At 46.7% G+C, this 17002-nt stretch overlaps 2 protein-coding genes across 3 annotated transcripts in view; both read left to right on the top strand.

Annotated features, from left to right (window-relative positions):
• Positions 1 to 17002, top strand: part of LOC135388272 (uncharacterized) — a 363678-nt gene that overhangs the window by 66033 nt on the left and 280643 nt on the right. The window lies entirely within an intron of this gene.
• Positions 5333 to 15605, top strand: LOC135390015 (tetraspanin-33-like). 2 transcript variants are annotated; one of them, XM_064620039.1, is made up of 6 exons: positions 5333 to 5578; positions 6978 to 7216; positions 7305 to 7529; positions 7583 to 7795; positions 12398 to 12626; positions 15185 to 15605. In XM_064620039.1, exons 1-6 carry the CDS (start codon positions 5408 to 5410, stop codon positions 15566 to 15568), a joined length of 1461 nt encoding a protein of 486 aa, XP_064476109.1. In that variant the 5' UTR covers positions 5333 to 5407; the 3' UTR covers positions 15569 to 15605. The 2 variants fall into 2 exon arrangements, with proteins under 2 accessions (XP_064476109.1, XP_064476110.1); XM_064620040.1 differs by lacking the exon at positions 7305 to 7529.

Consider the following 17002-nt stretch of genomic DNA (forward strand, 5'->3'; position numbering starts at 1 on the left):
GCAATTTGTGTGGACAGTTGGCTATGCCCATAGGGATACCTGTAACCTCGGTGCGACAATTCTGTGCGATATACATACATGAAAAAGTTCGCTGTAGAGTAGTTTGTTCGTCTCTTACCAATCTGTATATAGAAGGAGTGATTCACTTTATCTTTTTCAGTTTACATTTCCTAAAATCTAATATCTTATGTCTTCCATCAACTATCTTTCAAGCTACATTACTCTGCTATCGTAAAATGGATCCTCTTCCGCAAATTCCTTACTAATTATATAAAATGATCTCTGTAAAATAATGCTGTGTAAGAATGTCTCTTTCTATGCACAACATTGCGAAGGCAATAAGTCTACCATGCGTCATGGTTGCACGATGACTGTTCTTTATGAGGTGCACAAATTTAGGCGGGTTGTTAACGCTCATTTCTACCACACTAGTTCATATGTCTCGCGTTGTGTACGAAGACATGGCTTCAGAATCTGCCATTTAACCTGCCTAACCACATCGTCTCAACAATGCGCATATTACCCTGGTGGTTTCCAGTCCCCTACTTCCCTTAATTCTGCTGTCTCAAAGATATAAGGGGAATTTATTGTTGCAGGTGATTTCAATTCGCATCGTGTTCTCTCGGAAAAGAAAACCGACGCCCATGGGCGTGCGTTGTGGAACTTGATCTGTCAACACAACGCCTCAGTAGCCAATGATGGAAAGCCCGTGTTTCTTCTTTGGTCTGTGCAGTCTGCGCTGGACGTCACTCGCTCATCTCTGTTTCGGCTGTCTAAATAGGAGACAGTCGGCTGTAGTACGAAGAGCGATCATCTCCCTGTGTGTTTCGACGTTCTCGTCGGTGTCAACCCTCCAAGAGAGTCAGGGCCTGCCTGCTGGGGATCGAGCGAAATATATCCTTTCCGCTATCTCTCGATCCGCAGAACAACCTCCATTCTGTCTAGCGAAGAGAACTTTGTCTGCGTATGCCCACTGGTGGAATGTGCAAAGGCCTACAAAAGGCGAAAGGTAGCCTGGAAGCAAGTATTAGCCAATACGTCCTATGCAAACTGGAAGCATTTTCAGCTCCTCAAGGCTACTTGCAAGCGCAAAATGGCGGCTGCAAAACATGAGTTTCATAATAGACAGAACTCTTTTCTGTCTACCCCAAATGCGCGCAATGCTTTCTATAGACACACTGCAGCAATCCGTGGCTCTTTCTCTTCGCTTTCATCGAGCCTTACTGTCCTCTCTGAGGCGGATTCACGGTCGTGCCTCCAGAAGGTCGTAAGGGACCTTGCAGCAAGGTTCAGCAACTCTGTCCCCCATTGGCTCAGTGCCTTTCAGGTGTCGTTTTTGGTTTCTCCCCAGTTACGACTCAGGAGCTGGAGAGTGTTGTACGTGTCCTCCCTAATTGTGCACCGGGCCCTGATGGGATTGCCAATCATACGTTGAAGATGCTCTGGACGCACCATCCATCTGACCTGCTGAACATTGTCTACCCTGCGACATGGAAATTGGCCCGTGTAATTTTAGTCAAGGACAACAACATTATTATTATTATTATTTTTTTTTTTTATGATACATGGTCAAGAAGAGTCCTGCAAAGGGGGCTGGATATTGATAATATTATGCCTACGGCGTTGACTTCTACCCTCTGTAAGATGGTTGAGCGGGTCATCCATCGAAGACTTTCAACATATGCGGAATCTGCAAGAATTATTAATGCCAGTCAAATAGGACTCTGCCCAAGTTACTCGATATGGATGGCGAACACATGCCTTGGGCGACAAATACGACTAGCTCGTGACATGGCATGAGTCGCGGCTCCTTGACCCTGTGACCCTAAGGCTCTCGTGACCCTCGCCAAGGAGTACGGCGCATATGGTGCTGATCAGAGGTGGGCATCCTCACGAGGGCGAGGGTGAGGGTTTCCTCATTCTCACCTCACCCTCACCTCACGATATTTGAGGTGAGGTGAGGGCAAATTTTTCTGGTGATGTTTGAGGTGAGGTGAGGTGAGGAAATTTTTCAAAAAGTTTCTGAGGTGAGGTGAGGAAAGATTTCAAAAACATTTTGAGGTGAGGAAAACTATGGGAAAATTTTTGGAGGTGAGGCGAGGAAAAATTTATGAACGCGCACTTTATGAAAACTTTTCCCGCGCGTACACGGGATTTCCTTCTTTCCGCAGCTTCTGTCTCTCATCTGGGCGGCGACTGCCCGCCTCTCTCGCCGCTGATCTGACGCAGACTTTGCGCGTCAATCGCATACCCGCAACTGAACCTCAATTTCCGCGCAACTTTTACGGGTATAACAATCGTTCCACGAAGCGTTTTCTATGATTGACTAGGCCAAATCCTCCAGCAAGAAAAAAAGAAAGAAAAGAATAACGTTACATTGACTAAGCATTTTCATGAGTTCAATTTCGAAAATGTGTTTCAATGGCAAATTTATGAAGCTATTTGTATTTGGTGACAAACTAAATGTCCAGAAGAAAGTTGTTTACCCCATATTTTTCCGTTAAGCCGTTTTCTTATAATGGTCAAATGACACTCGACAACAGAGAGAGGGCGCAGACAAGCTGGTTCATGATGACAAGAATGCAACCCGAGGCAGGGAAATAAACAACAGACAACAATTTCCTCAGTGAGTGACAATCTGAGGAAATTGTTGTCTGTTGTTTATTTCCCTGCCTCGGGTTGCATCCTTGTCGTCAAATGACACGTTTCGTGCCGCACCCAGTATGCACTCACGCTTGAGGTATATGCATTTACATTGGCAGTCACTCAAAGCCAACGCGCATCGAATGCACAATCTTCACATCGAATACACAAATAGCTTTTAAAAATTGAGGTGAGGTGATGTGAGGAAAATTTCGAAGAAAATTGAGCTGAGGTGAGGAAAACTCTCAAAAATTCCTTTGAGGTAAGGTGAGGTGAAAAAATTTTCAATCAATAATTGAGGTGAGGTGAAGCAAATTTTCAAAACATTTTTGAGGTGAGGTGAGGAAAAAATTTCGAAAAATTTTGAGGTGAGGTGAGGTAAGGAAAATTTTTCTCCCAGAAAATTGAGGTGAGGGCGGGGCTGTGAGTGAGGACAAACGCCCACCTCTGGTGCTGATGCAGCGACTCATGGATATTGATACCACGCCATAAATACTCTCCTGGGTCAGGAATTTTCTATCGGACAGGCTATTTCACAGCTCACATAGACGGTTTTACTCTTCTCAACAACCCGTGCTGACGACATGGTTTGGCTCAGTGCACCTGACTTTGGACATGGAGAAATGTGCTGTCATTGTGTTTCCCTTGACTGATGCGGTGAATAATGATCTGAATGTCGGCATGAAATCAGTGCGGCAAACGAGACTTCTCAAGTACCTGGGAATAGGTATGACGACAGGTATGGCCTGCACGCCTGATATTGAGTATCTGAATGCGAAGGCTGCCCGCGTTTTAGGCGTCGTCCTTCGCTGCTCCAGCCCTCGTATTGGCATGCGTACTTCTGCCTAGCTGTACGTTTACAGGTGTTACATTCGGCCCATAATTAAATTTGGATGCGTCCTCTTCTCTCGTCTTCCCGACTAGCCACTAAACAATCCTTATACCTTGGAAAGAAAGGCTCTTCGACTCTGCCTAGGTCTGCCCAGATAGTCTGCCAATGATACCCTTTTCCTGGAGGCTCGAGCCCCCCCTCTGAAGACTCGCTTCCATCTACTCGCTGTGTCCACTTTTCTGTCCCAGGGCCAGAATTCGATTGTTGCAAACAACAAAAATTTGCTCGGAGAGTGGCGACGGACACATCTGTCGCACTAGAACGGGCTCGTGTTGGAATCTTCATTTCCGTACCAGGCCATCAGTTCCCGCTACGAGTCCCTGACTTTACACAGCTGTATGACAGGGAATTTTTAGCTATGTTTTGGCTCTCAGTATAATTCCTTCTTCTTTTGGAAAGGTCTTGATTCAGTCGGACTCCCTGTCTGTTATTCAATGACGTCAACGACCAGCGTGTTATTGTCTGTTTTGCTATCTCTTCCTCCGCCACATACAGGGTGTCCCAGCTATATGTCACCATATTAAAAAAAAAAAATATATATATATATATATCACTTTTTCCGAGACGAAATCAATTGCAATATAGCATATGCTGAAGGGCACTCCCTAGGAGGGCATTAGCAGACTCCCAAGGCAATGTCTTAATTAACTTTCAATAATTAACTTTTTAATTATAAAAGCTACGAAGTTGTTCCAATGAGAATATCTGATCTCTTCGGTCACCAGATGCCAAAGCCGTTTTCAGAACAAATATCCGTTCGATAGATCGTTCGCAAAAAATTCGTGAAGGAACACAATTTTTTTTATTTTTTTTATTCTTTGCGCATCTCTAGAGAAGCGTCTTTCCTTCGCCCCCAATACGAGAGGATTAAAGAGCACACTATCGCCTCTTGCGTCCTGGAAAAAGATTAAAGGAAACAGAAAATGCAGCCCAAGATAAGGGCAGTTGCGATAGAGTCACCCGATACATTTGTGTTTGTTTTGTTTCCACAAGTTAAAGCTAATCTTCGACGCATGAGGCGGCACTGTGCTCTTTCACTCTCTCACACTGGGGGTGAAGGAAAGCCGCTTCTTCGAAGATGCCCAATGAACAAAATAAAGCAAAAAGATGGCGTTCCTTCACGAATTTTTTGCGGACGATCTATCGAACGGATTTTTGTTCTGAAAACGGCTTTGGTATCTGGTGACCGAAGAGATCAGATGTCCTCATTGGAGCAATTTCGTAGCTTTTATAATTAAAAAGTTAATTATTGAAAGTTAATTAAGACATTGCCTTAGGAGTCTGCTAGTGCCCTCCTAGGGAGTGCCCTTCAGCATATGTTATATTGCACTTGATTTCATCTCGGAAAAAGTGAGATATATATTTTTTAAAAATATGGTCACATTTAGCTGGGACACCCTGTATATCAGATATATGTCTCACCTGGACCCTCGGTCATCGTTTGGCGAACATGTCTTACTTTGGCGAGATTCTCGACGTTTTGCCGGTCATTGCGGAGTTAGTTTGTTCCAGATACAAGCACTTTCTTTCCCTCTTCAGCACTATCCCCCGCCTCGGATATGAACATCTCGCCTTTAAGTGGCAACCGAGCTGTTGCACCTGCCGCCAGCATGAAGTTTACCTAACACGCAATGTCATATGTCGAAAGCGCCTCAGGAAAACCCAGGAAAAAAAACCCTTTAGCTTTGTCTGTTTTCATAACCTTAGAATCCTAGCGTTTTGTATGTCACAAGCCGTGGCCAATCTCTCTCTGCGGATCAGGTCCACCCGACGAGGAGGACGAAGAAGAAGAAGAACCACAACTGCTTTGTTCCGGACTGTTGGAACGGGTCATTCGATTGCTAGGTGCTTGCAAAACTGGAAACGAGGAAAATGAGCGACACGATGAGCACGACCACATTGATCCAAGGACTTCCCATGAAGTTTCCCAATATCTCGAAATATTTCCTGCTGGTTTTTAACTGCGCTGGAATGCTGTTAGCAGGAACTTCAGCTTTCCTCGGCCTCTTCACCTACTCGGAGCGGTTCACAACACCTACCAAGGTAGATTTTCTTGATTTCTTTGTCCATGTCACCATGTTTCTGAACTTGCATCTCCCAAATGTTCTAAACGGTATCATGAGACAGAGCGCAACATACAAAGGGCAAAGGGCAATGCAGCAATTGATTATGATAGGGATACGTTGAAGCACGAAGTAGTCAGGTATTATTTGTTAAGGAAAATTCTCAGAACCAGAGCGCCAATATTTCGAACAGGGGCTGCTCATCTTCTTTTGGGCCTCGAAATACGGCGGCCCTCATCCTGAGGTAGTTTCCTTACCAATTCGCTGGATGCCACTGCAAGTGCCACTTGTAGATGTATGCTATTTTGTACTTTCTATTGTATCTTGAGTAAGTATTAAGTATTTTCTCCTCCCCACTCTCCAAAGCCAAAATAAGGTTGTTGTTTTCTCCAGGACAGCTGGTAACGCAACGAGAAATCAAAACAGCAACACATCAATACATAGTTCTTCTGTATGGTACAGGCTTCTTAAAGGAAAATTAGCTGTTCTGGTCACACTGATATTCATCCACCGAAATTGTGCGTGAAAATTTCTCTGTTGTGGAAGCAAGGGAGCTGCATGGCCTCGAAAAGGCTACAAAGGACACTAGAGGAATTTTTAGTTTTTAGCTTTGGTGTTCGATTCTATTTGGTATTCTCGAAGTCGGGGTATTCAAGATAGAACAGTCAACAGTGCTTGTGCAGCTCGACTTGTTTCCTTACGGTTCTAAACATTATGCTGGCTGCTCCCGTTTACTTATTCTGCTATTAGCTGCTAGATGTAAAAAAAAAAATGTTCTTGTGACTCTTTGCCCGTTCTAGAGTGTGTCAAGAAAAACGCGACCCTGATTTTACATGTAGCTCGTTGTCTACTTACCCGAGAAACTTCCGGTGGCGTACGATAGCGTATTTATACGTGCGAAAGCTACCGAAAAATCCTGAAAGCCATACTCACCGTAAAAAAAAAAAAAGAAAACAGCGCGCGAAAACATCGGCTTCCATGCATTAGAATAGGGCGCTCATGACAATGCAAGGTAGTGCATGGCAGTCTTAGGAGAGTTGTGTGCAGGCACCGCTAGGGGCACTACCGATGAGCATCCATGTTAGACATCGTTTCGATTTCTGCACCGATAGCACCCCTAGCGCCTGAACAGAACTCTCCCGCGTCCGCCATGTTCCCCTATTCTGATGCACAGAGGCCGTCGTTTTCGTTGCTCTGTTTATTTTTTAAACTGAGTATGGCCTCCACAATGTTTCTGCAGATTTCGCGCGCATAAATGCGCCATCGTGCACCACCGGAAGTTTCGTTAGTTAGGAGGACAACAAGCTCAGTGCCTAAAAGCGGGTCACGTACACCCTGTACTCAGAATGCACTGGTGAAATATAGTTATAACGATGCAGGATGCCATGTTCGGCGATACACTCCTTGGCCATATTGTGGTGAACTTCGAGCTTGGTTTGCTGGTGGTGGGGGTTTTGCTCTTCGTCATGTTCGCCCTGGGTTACGTGGCAGCAGTGCACGTGGATGCAAAACTCCTGTGGATCCACACGGCGTGTATGGCTTCGCTCGCGGCCGTAGCTTTCGTGCTGTCGCTGACGGTTGCGTTGGTACCTTTCATTGCGAGCCCAATCTTACACAGGTATGTCTATTTATATTGGCACAATTTAACTTAACAGATACCACAAGTTGTCACGAAAACACGTTATGCAATGCTATTTTTCTTTTAGTTGTGGCGTGTCGCAGAGAAAAGTAGACAGGCAGACAGCAAGGAGGCAACAGAATGAGACTGCACTCGACTCGCTAAGAAGTCGAGCCCGTGAGCGCAGTCTCATGCACACTACATCATGCCCCTTATCGTGGGTTGTCAAAATTGTGGTTCCGGGTACTCACTATAGTAATAGACAAATGGAAAACGATGTGGCGGCCGGTGGCCTCACGTTGGGACGGTGCCGGTAGAACTGGCTGCCATCCGTTCCATTCGTTTCTAACAAGCGGCTCTTTTCAGGTTCATGAGTGCCGATGTGCTGCACTATTACGGCACAAGTTCGGACTGGGACAACCTGTTGAACGCCGTCCAGACCAAACTAGAGTGCTGCGGCATTGGTCCTGCAGGTTACCGGGACTGGGGAAACAACGCACGCTTCCTATGCTCAGTCAACAATCCAAGTGTGACGCGATGTGCCGTACCGGCTTCGTGCTGTCGGAAGGAGATGGAAAGGTAGGGACTTTCCTTGAGTGGGGAATCTTAGATTGGTTGCAACTGTTGTACACCCACCTTTAACCACAATGATTGGAAAGACATGGCAGGAAAACCTTAATGCCTTTATTCCAGTGTTCTGCTGTGTAGAGCTTTAGACAACGTGAATCTCGACAACTCAATTGGTGTCAGCGTTGTGTCCTCCATTCTGTTACAATTCCATTCCGAGGAATGGAGATTTGCGGTAATTCCATTCCTTTCAATTCCTGGGCATGGAAAGGTATGGTCACTTCCCACTCCTGGAATGGCTTGTCAACCCAATTCCATTCCGTTATTTCCCTCAATAAAGAAAAGGACCGGTAACCATACTTCCAGGTCCAGCAGTGCTGGAGGAGATTGACATTACCAAGCACGGAAAAAGCACAAAGACAAGGTGTATTCACTCTTGACCGTGTGCAGGTGCGAGGGCAGAAACCAGCACGTTGAAACCAAAACTGCCAGCGGGGCACCCAGACTTTTCCATTCCCATTCCTAGGAGAGCTTCCGCCATTCCATTCCAATTCCATTCCGGGCACTGCTGAATCTGGAATGATTCCGGAATCATTCCAACCCCGGAGTGGCAACTCCGCAACCCTGATGGGTGTACACAATCAAATGAACACAATCCATGGGAACACTTCTATGATCAATCTTCTGTACGTAATATTGCGTATACCTAACCGCTTGATTCAACATATTCTCGTGACTTCAGTGTACCACACTGACGCTCCCAGTGCTGGGAGCCAGGAGTTTCGTTAAGGAAAGCGTGGTGTCAGATTGCTCGGTGCGTTTGCTGCTCCCTGGTTTTCATTTTACCTACTTAAGGAATTTCACGTGCACTGACATCCCGGGCACACGGCACCCTTTGTACATGTAGCTCTTTCTCATGCGTATCGAAACTTTGTATATTCCGTGCCAAGCGGTAACAGTGCCTTTCAAAGATGTACACTTCCAAACACCCGTAGAAATAGAAACACTATGCAAGCCGTACGCGCAGGCACCGGCGGACACGAAAGTGTCCTCACGAACGATCGCCGCGCCGCCACGCGCCGCTCGGCTGCCGAAATGAAGTGCTCGCGCGAGTTTCTTGACCAGAAAGATTATTGAGTGACCGTGGTAATATCGAACTAAAGCTGTTGTAGTTTGTGGGTGTCACAGGATTATGGTCCCAGGTATATTCTGTACTAGAGCACTGCACGGGCCCGGGCTCTGCGATTTTTGTGCGGGCCTGTGCCGGGCTCGGGTTTCAGCCACCGGGCCCGGGCAGGGTACGGGCTTGACAACGCCGACCATGGTCGGGCATGTACACGAACATATTTGGCTAGACTGGACAGCTGAATTTTAATAACATTTTTTTGCATTGGGTATGGGGTATCATGGTATTCTCATCTAAGAACTATCACTTTTTTATATATGATCATGCTTATTTCGTGTAATGGGCCTGGATTTCACATTTGCACTCATACACATTTGGGGACGTTTGGTGTGGCGGGCGCACTGAGCAAATCCAGCACGAGGGTCAGTTAGGTTGGGTGTGGGACATATTTCGTTCCCGTGAGAGTCCAGTACGAGGGTCAGCTAGGTTAGGTGTTCTGACATATTTCGTTCGCGTGAGAGTTCGAGAAGGGGGAATAACACCGGTGCAGGCGCAATAGAGCGGAAAAGAGTCTCTCTTGATCGGCAAGGTACATACATATCGCCCACGCGCCACTGCGCGTTGCCTTCCCAAGCACGCAGGCACCAATCACACAGCGGCTCATCGGCAGAGAAACACAGCCTGTAAAACACAGAGCGTACCTCCTCACTCTCCACCAATTAGCTGCGTCCTTTCCCTCGCTGCGCTCTTTCAATACGCGGATTTGAAGGGAAACCAGAAACCAGCTGAAACCAGAGCGTAGCGCTCGTCAAAAGAACCCGTGGTGGTCCAAATTATCCGGATTCCTATACCCTGCGGCATGTGCAACATGTCACCACGCTGCGCAGACAAACCTTACGTGTAACGTCACACTACCACAGTACCATTCGTGCTCTTTAGTAAATCTAGATACGCCTCCGAGCCTCGAGAACACATTGAGCAGAGGCGGGCTGGTACCGGGCCTGAGCATGGAAACAGTCGGGCTCGGGCCGTGCACGGGCTGGTTATCTGTAGAAGACATCGGGCCCGGGTCGGGTGCGGGCCGTAAAAGCCGGGCCCCTGCAGGGTACGGGCCAGAAAATTAGGCCCGTGTAGTACTCTATGATAGTAACGAAATCTCCAACCAAGGTACAGGACGGGGATACCCGACGTTTCGGAGCCAGTTCGGCTCCTTCCTCAGGGGTGACTGTAGTGGCCGTTGGCAGCGGCGTTCTTGCCGTGGTTCGAATTTCGTGATTCGCCGGATTGTTTTTAAGTCACGTGACGAAGGCAGCTGACGTATACGCTGGGTAACGCTCCAACAGATCGGTTAAGGTTTCCAGGTGTGGACTGTATATGCCAGGACTCTACAAACATTATTTTGATCTGATTACCCTCAAGGTCGATGATGCAGGCGTTTTGAAAGTCGATAGGATGGTCTCGAACTTGACAGTGTTCAGCGAGAGCGCTTCGTTCGATGTCCGACTTCCGTATACATCATTCTTATGTTGCCGTAGCCTTTCGGGGAAGTTCTTTGTCTCGCCGATATATGATGCCCTGCATTTGGTGCATGGAATTTTATAGACTACACCTTGTGCTTTTTCTTTCGGTGGGCGATCTTTCGGCCGTGGTATATAATGTCCGATTGTTGAGACGGGTTTGTGAGACACACGTATTCCTTCCTTCGCTAGTATACGTGTCAGAGACTCGCCGATTCCCTTCACATATGGCATGGTGATTCGTCTAGTCTGGCAGGGCTGGTCGTCAGTTGGACATGGTCGGTTTCGGAGACCGCGAGCTTGACGACGGGCGACTCTCTTAACAAAGCTACTTGTCTATCCGTTCTTTTTTAAATCGGAAGTGATTGCTGCTTTTTTCCTGTCTTTCTCCGACAAACAAATCTTCTTAGCTCTCGAAAGAAGGGACGAAACCACCGAAGCCTTCTGGCACGTAGGGTGATTGGAATCAAACGTTAGATATCGTCCCGTATGAGTAGGCTTCCTGTACACGGTGAACTTTAGGTCAATTCCTTCTCTCTTTACGAGTACATCGAGAAAAGGCAAAACGTTGGCCCTCTTGAGTTCCACGGTAAACTGGATGGATGACTCGATGCGGGTTAGGCGTGCCAAAAACTCGTCAACATCGGAACTGCTGCCAACGGCCACTACAGTCACCCCTGAGGAAGGAGCCGAACTGGCTCCGAAACGTCGGGTATCCCCGTCCTGTACCTTGGTTGGAGATTTTCGTTACTATCATAGTTCTCAGCCAACCAGACACACTTGTGTCGAATATGTTCACTTTCAAGTGCTCTATTCTGTATAATATTCATTAGTTGGAATACACTCGTGCTGCAACGTAGGATGAAGTGAAATCGCGCGTTATTTTGCGACGAATCGGCACTTTTTAATTACAAACGGCGCACCATATGAACCCCATTCCTTTCACATTCGCGTCCAGGTGACGATATCTTTCATACATCGAAGAGAATTTTTGCACGTGTGCCATATCTGTGATAGTCGTGTGACGGCCCAGGTAGCATAATCTTTGTACCACTCCGGCCCCTGCGTGCCGGTTAGTCGGCGCAGTTGCGTAATCAGTCTTCATTTTATCTAAATAGTTTCTGTCTATATGCCCGATATGCGTTGCCAAATGTTCGTAAATTCAATTTTAACGTCATGTGGCATCTGTTCCTCTACTTTTGGGTCCTGCAAGACAGAAATTATAATGTGCCTATCGTAGCAACCGCTGCTTATGTCTTTTTTATACATACTTTTCGTATTTTGTTTGGATTTTCCTCTTTATTGTTTATGCCTTCTTTCGTTTTGCTAATTTCCCGTACTTTGTTGTACGCTGCTGTCTGTATGATATTGATGTGTCTGATGTTATTGATGATATTGATGCGCCAATACTAGGCCCTTGATGCTGTTCTTGGGCACCAATAAAACACTCGCGTATTAAAACACTCTATTATAAAAACACCATCTTATTCGTACCGTTCCACCGCTTCTAAACGTCAATGAACCACGGGTTTAAAGGATTTGTGACACTTAGATAAATGTGGTTCATTGCGTCATGTACACATTGTACTCCATTCCAGAGTAGTCGGAATTAGAAAATAATTATTTTTCTACCTGTTCTACTTTGCGAGATTCAAACCATTGAATACACGCCCGAGTTAACTTAAGCACATACGTCACAGACCTCATAGCTCCCACCGGTGACCGTAAGCACGTGACCTCGCTCGAGCTGCCTCACTGGTGGGGACGCGTGCTCTGACGTCAGAGCAGGGCGAATTTCGGTATTCGCGGTTCCAATTTTCCGCGTTTGGAATGCAGGCTTATATCTGTGCAAAAAAGACGTCTTTTAGTTTATCAGGGATAACCCGGAGTGTCGTGTCGCAAACCTCTTAACGGCACAGTCACGTCACGGTTGTTCTGCCATGTTAATGATAAATTTGGTCGATTTTTTAGGGTTCACGATTCCTGTGGCAAGGGCGCACAGAATGCGACGGATGACTGGATAAATATGCACGTCTACAAACGAGGCTGCATGTCTGCATTAGTTGACGTCATCCGGGATCGTGTGCTGGTCATTGGATGCCTGTGTATCCTTGTTACGCTTGCGTTCAGCATTGTGGCCACGACAGCCAGAGCTATGAGCAAACTAGAGGAACGGAAAGCAGCCATGGGAGAACAAGAGGTAAGAAGTGACATTAATGCCTGTCGAGGTTGAGATGCCCTGTTCCTCAAACGATAGATGTGGCAGCTAGCTGGCCATTTGGAATGCAAATGATGCAGATTATGATAAACGTATTCCAGCTATGAAGTCTACCGACAGTATCAGCTGAGGCTGAATGTAGTGTGTTAATTGAACCCGGTTGAATCAACACGTATGCAACGATGAAAGCACGGCAGTTGAAACTACGAAACGTCGGCGCGTGTCGGTCATGAGATTCGAACTCGTACCCGTAGTACTGACCATTAATCGGAGATGAGGCTTCCGACCTGGCTACTCGCACTGGCTTTGTTATCGTTTCTCAGCCCGCTAAAGGTCCGATATCCAGGGTGTCCCAGCTAAGTGCGAACATATTTTCTAAATATATATATAAGATATATATATATATATATATAATTGCAATGTAGCATATACTGAAGGGCACTCCCTAGGAGGGCATTAGCAGACTCCTAAGGCGATGTCTTAGTTAACTTTCAATAATTAACTCTTTAATTATAGAAGGTACGAATTTGTTCCAATGAGGACGTCTGATCTCTCCTCACCTGATACTTCTCACCGTCACCTGATACCAGAGCCGTTTTCAGAACAAAAATCCGTTCGATAGATCGTAGGGAAAAAAATCGTGAAGGAACACCATTTTTTTCTTTATTTTGTTCATTGCGCATCTCTAGAGACGCGTCTTTCCTTCACGCCCAATGTGAGAGGGTTAAGGAGCGCTGTGCCGTCTCATGCGTCGAAGATGAGCGTTAACTTGCGGAAACAAAAACAAATCTATCGGGTGACTCTATGGGAACTGCCCTTTTCTTGGGTCACATTTTCCGTTTTCTTTTAATCTTTGTCCAGGACGCCAGAGGCGATAGTGTGCTCTGCCATCCTCTGATATTGGGAGTGAAGAAAAGACGCGTCTCTAGACATCCGCAATGAACAAAATAAAGAAGAAAATGATGTTCCTTCACGAATTGTTTGCGGACGATCTATCGAACGGATTTTTGTTCTGAAAACAGCTCCGGTATCAGGTGACGGAAGAGATCAGATGTGTTAAGTTTGAGAAGAGGTCTGCAACGGAAAGCTGCGTTTATTGACGGCTGGGTGCCAATTGAACTGAATCAGGGTGACAGAGTAGAATGGCCAAAGCCTGGCGCGTAACAAGAGGAGCGTGCAAAGCTCGATGCGCCTGCTATCGCATGCGATGCGCCATCTGTGTCGCCTGCTACAGCCCCCCCCCTCCCACCCCACCCCCCCTGGAGACAGCCGCGGCTGTCCTGCCATGAGATATGCTTAGAGCGGCCGGGTGCGGAGGAGTGGCTGTGGGGAGCGACCGACGACGAGGAACCGGGCGCAAAGGAGACGACGATGCCGGGGTTTTCAAGATACGCCGGTTTCAGCCGGTCGACTGACACGGTATCCTCTTTCCCGTTCACCAAAATGCGGTAGGTTTTGTCGTTCCTGGCGAGGACAGGATGCGGTCCGGAATAAGGCGGAGAGAGGGACTTGCGCACTGAGTCCGTCCCTCGGGGCTATGCCGGGATGCAGTTCTCGACGGGGTTGCTCGCACAATGTTGAGGAGCGATGAAGGCGCTGGAGAAGGGCTGAATGTGAGATGTCGGGTTTCGACGGGCAAAAGAACTCTGCGGGGAGGAGGCGCGAACAGCCGTAGACGAGGTCGACGCAACTGCATCCGTTGTCCGGCTTAAGGGCGGCAGGAATACCCAAGAGCACTAGAGGGAGATGGGAGACCCAGTGATCTCTGTTTTCGTGGGCGATGAGCGCGGCTTTGAGGTGGCGATGTAAACGTTCCACCATGTCATTAGAAGCCGGATGATAGGATGTTGTGCGCAGCCTGGTGGTGCCAAGGATGGTAGCGAAAGTGGCGAAGAGCTGGCTTTGCTGAAAGTTAATTACTGAAACTTAAGTTATTAATTACTGAAAGTTAATTAGGAAATTGCCTTGGAAGTCTGCTAATGCCCTCCTAGGGAGTGCCCTTCAGCATATGCTATATTGCAATTGATTTCATCTCGGAAAAAGTATGTTCGCACTGAGCTAGGACACCCTGTATATATATAGGGAGTTGCCTCAGGAGAGAAGCCGCCGATATTTCGAACAGACTGTTCTTTTTCTGGGCTCCTCCTTCGCCCAGAAGAAGAACAGTCCCGGTTCGAAATATCGGCTACTTCTGTCCTGAGGCAAGTCCCTTCCTATATCTCTACCACTATCAATATTGAAAGCATTAATCAATCATCCATTCATCTTGGTTGAATCAACCAATCTCGAATTTAGCTGTATGATTAATTTCAACGATTCCAGCAAAGTCAACAGACGCAAACTAGCTGCACGCGGGCGTGAATTTCATCAAAGATGTGGAGTGACACTGATGTCATTCATGATCTACCCTGGAGCGGTTCCAACCAAGAGGGAAGTCAGCCTAGCTTCCGTCTTTTAGTTTGTTTATCACGGAACCTGAACAAACTACATCCATGTATAACATTGTTCTCGGTGCAAGCATCCAAGTATCCGACATGCAGGGTAACCAAGACTCCATGGACAGCAGAAGCGTTCGCTCCTTGAAGACAGGAGAGAAGCAAGTTGCTGGGAGTGTTTACGATTCTCAACATTTTCCGCGTACCATGCTACGTGGCAAGCAGGACAGCGCCGATGTGTTCCCACTCGCCACTGATGACTTCGACGACCAAGGGTGTACTTCTTGGAACGATTACTACGAACAAGAAATGCCCGTCTACTATATTCCCATAGGAAAACTGTTGCAGACAGAACCAAACCAGGGATACGCACAGAGGCGGGTAAATTTCGACCCTGAGCTGGTGAAGGGGCAGCCAGAAACATCCACGGGGCCGGTCGTACACTACGATGCGATGCCCAACGACCCCTGTAGGAATATTTTGCCTTAGAAAATAAAGCACCAGATGCGGATCTTTCCGAAAAGCACTGTTCATGTCAAATGGTACTTTCATATTAAACCCAGGGACGCGTTTTGTCTTCCTCAAATATCTGTAAACATCTCTTTGAAGGTTATATAGAAAGTATAGCTTCCACTTCCAATTGGTGCGCCTTTTCAGAAGGCCTCCTTGTCAATAGTAGTATATGAAGTGCTGCAGGAGGCTTTTTTTTTCATAGCCCACGAACGCGCTCCCCCTCGGTTTTATTAACTTTAGTGTTCTGTAGCTTTACTATTTTCTATTTACCCTCGTGTTGTACCTCGTATACACTTGGTTCTTCTTGTGCTACAAAAAAAGTGATAATACATGATTAAAAAGTGGAAATGAATACGAATATCTGCATCGATGTAAACCTGCATTTCGAGCGTTACAGCGAAACTGGTAGTCGCACTGAAACTCACTCTGCAGTGACCCCAAAAACTGATCCGCTGGGGAACATCTTCCAGTGGATGTGTGTAACAATAAGCAAATCGTAGAGTAATTGTAGCTTCTGGTCCTCTAGACTGCTATTACTCCACATTTTAGCCTCCTAACCCTCCTAACCTTTACGCTCCTAACTGCTTTACTCCACAGTGCTGCAAATTGTCACTGAACTTCGCAAATGGCTCGTGAATGCAATAGCGCACATATGTGATAATGAGTCTGATGGAATAATGCTACCCATGTAGCCCAAATGGATGTCTAGTAGATGTTTCCCAATAGCCCCCCCCCCCCCTTAATGTATACGGGAGTTCGTCAAGTCTTACGCCACCTTGACGTCTAACCCTTGACATCCAAGCCCAACTCTAGGCGTACATTTTATACCCCTGTATAACACCGCATTAGCCATAACGTACAGGATTATACCTTTGTTACTTTACTTGGACCACACCTAAAAGCTTTTCGGTATATGTGTACTGTTTCAGGAATTTTTGCTGTGCGTGAGAAAGTAACATGCAGTAGCTCACAAAATGAGGAGGAGGAGGAGGTCACTGAAAAGATCAGCCAGCTGGAGAACTCGAACATACAGCTTCTGGATTGCCGGTACAGGGCTCTACCAATTGAGCTAACCTAGTGTAGAGCCACCGCTATTTAACGATGGTCACGCGTCCACACTAGGATGCCTCTCCAATGTCTTCGAGGGTTGCGTCACTTACTCAGTCCACTTTCACTCGTACATGTTTGCTCTGTTTGCCTGATGATACATCTTCAACTCCCGTAGGCTGGCTCTGTAGGTATCCAAAGCAATATATACATTTAAAACAAGTTACGATCAAATCCCAATAGTCACTGAGCGCCTAAAAAGTGTAGTCGAATGGCCCACTTTTTTGTACCATGCCCGGGGTTTCCAATTTACATAAAAGCCATTGACCAGATAGTCCTATCCTATGATGTTCCCACATCCCT

The sequence above is a fragment of the Ornithodoros turicata genome, chromosome 3 (assembly GCF_037126465.1).
Source record: "Ornithodoros turicata isolate Travis chromosome 3, ASM3712646v1, whole genome shotgun sequence".
Taxonomy (NCBI): Eukaryota; Metazoa; Arthropoda; class Arachnida; order Ixodida; family Argasidae; genus Ornithodoros; species Ornithodoros turicata.

Coding starts and splice junctions, on each gene's coding strand:
- LOC135390015 (XM_064620039.1), top strand. CDS start 5,408: ATGAGCGACACGATGAGCACGACCACATTGATCCAAGGACTTCCCATG. Junction 7,217..7,304: donor GCGAGCCCAATCTTACACAG/GTATGTCTATTT, acceptor TTTTTCTTTTAG/TTGTGGCGTGTCGCAGAGAA. Junction 12,627..15,184: donor CAGCCATGGGAGAACAAGAG/GTAAGAAGTGAC, acceptor TCCGACATGCAG/GGTAACCAAGACTCCATGGA.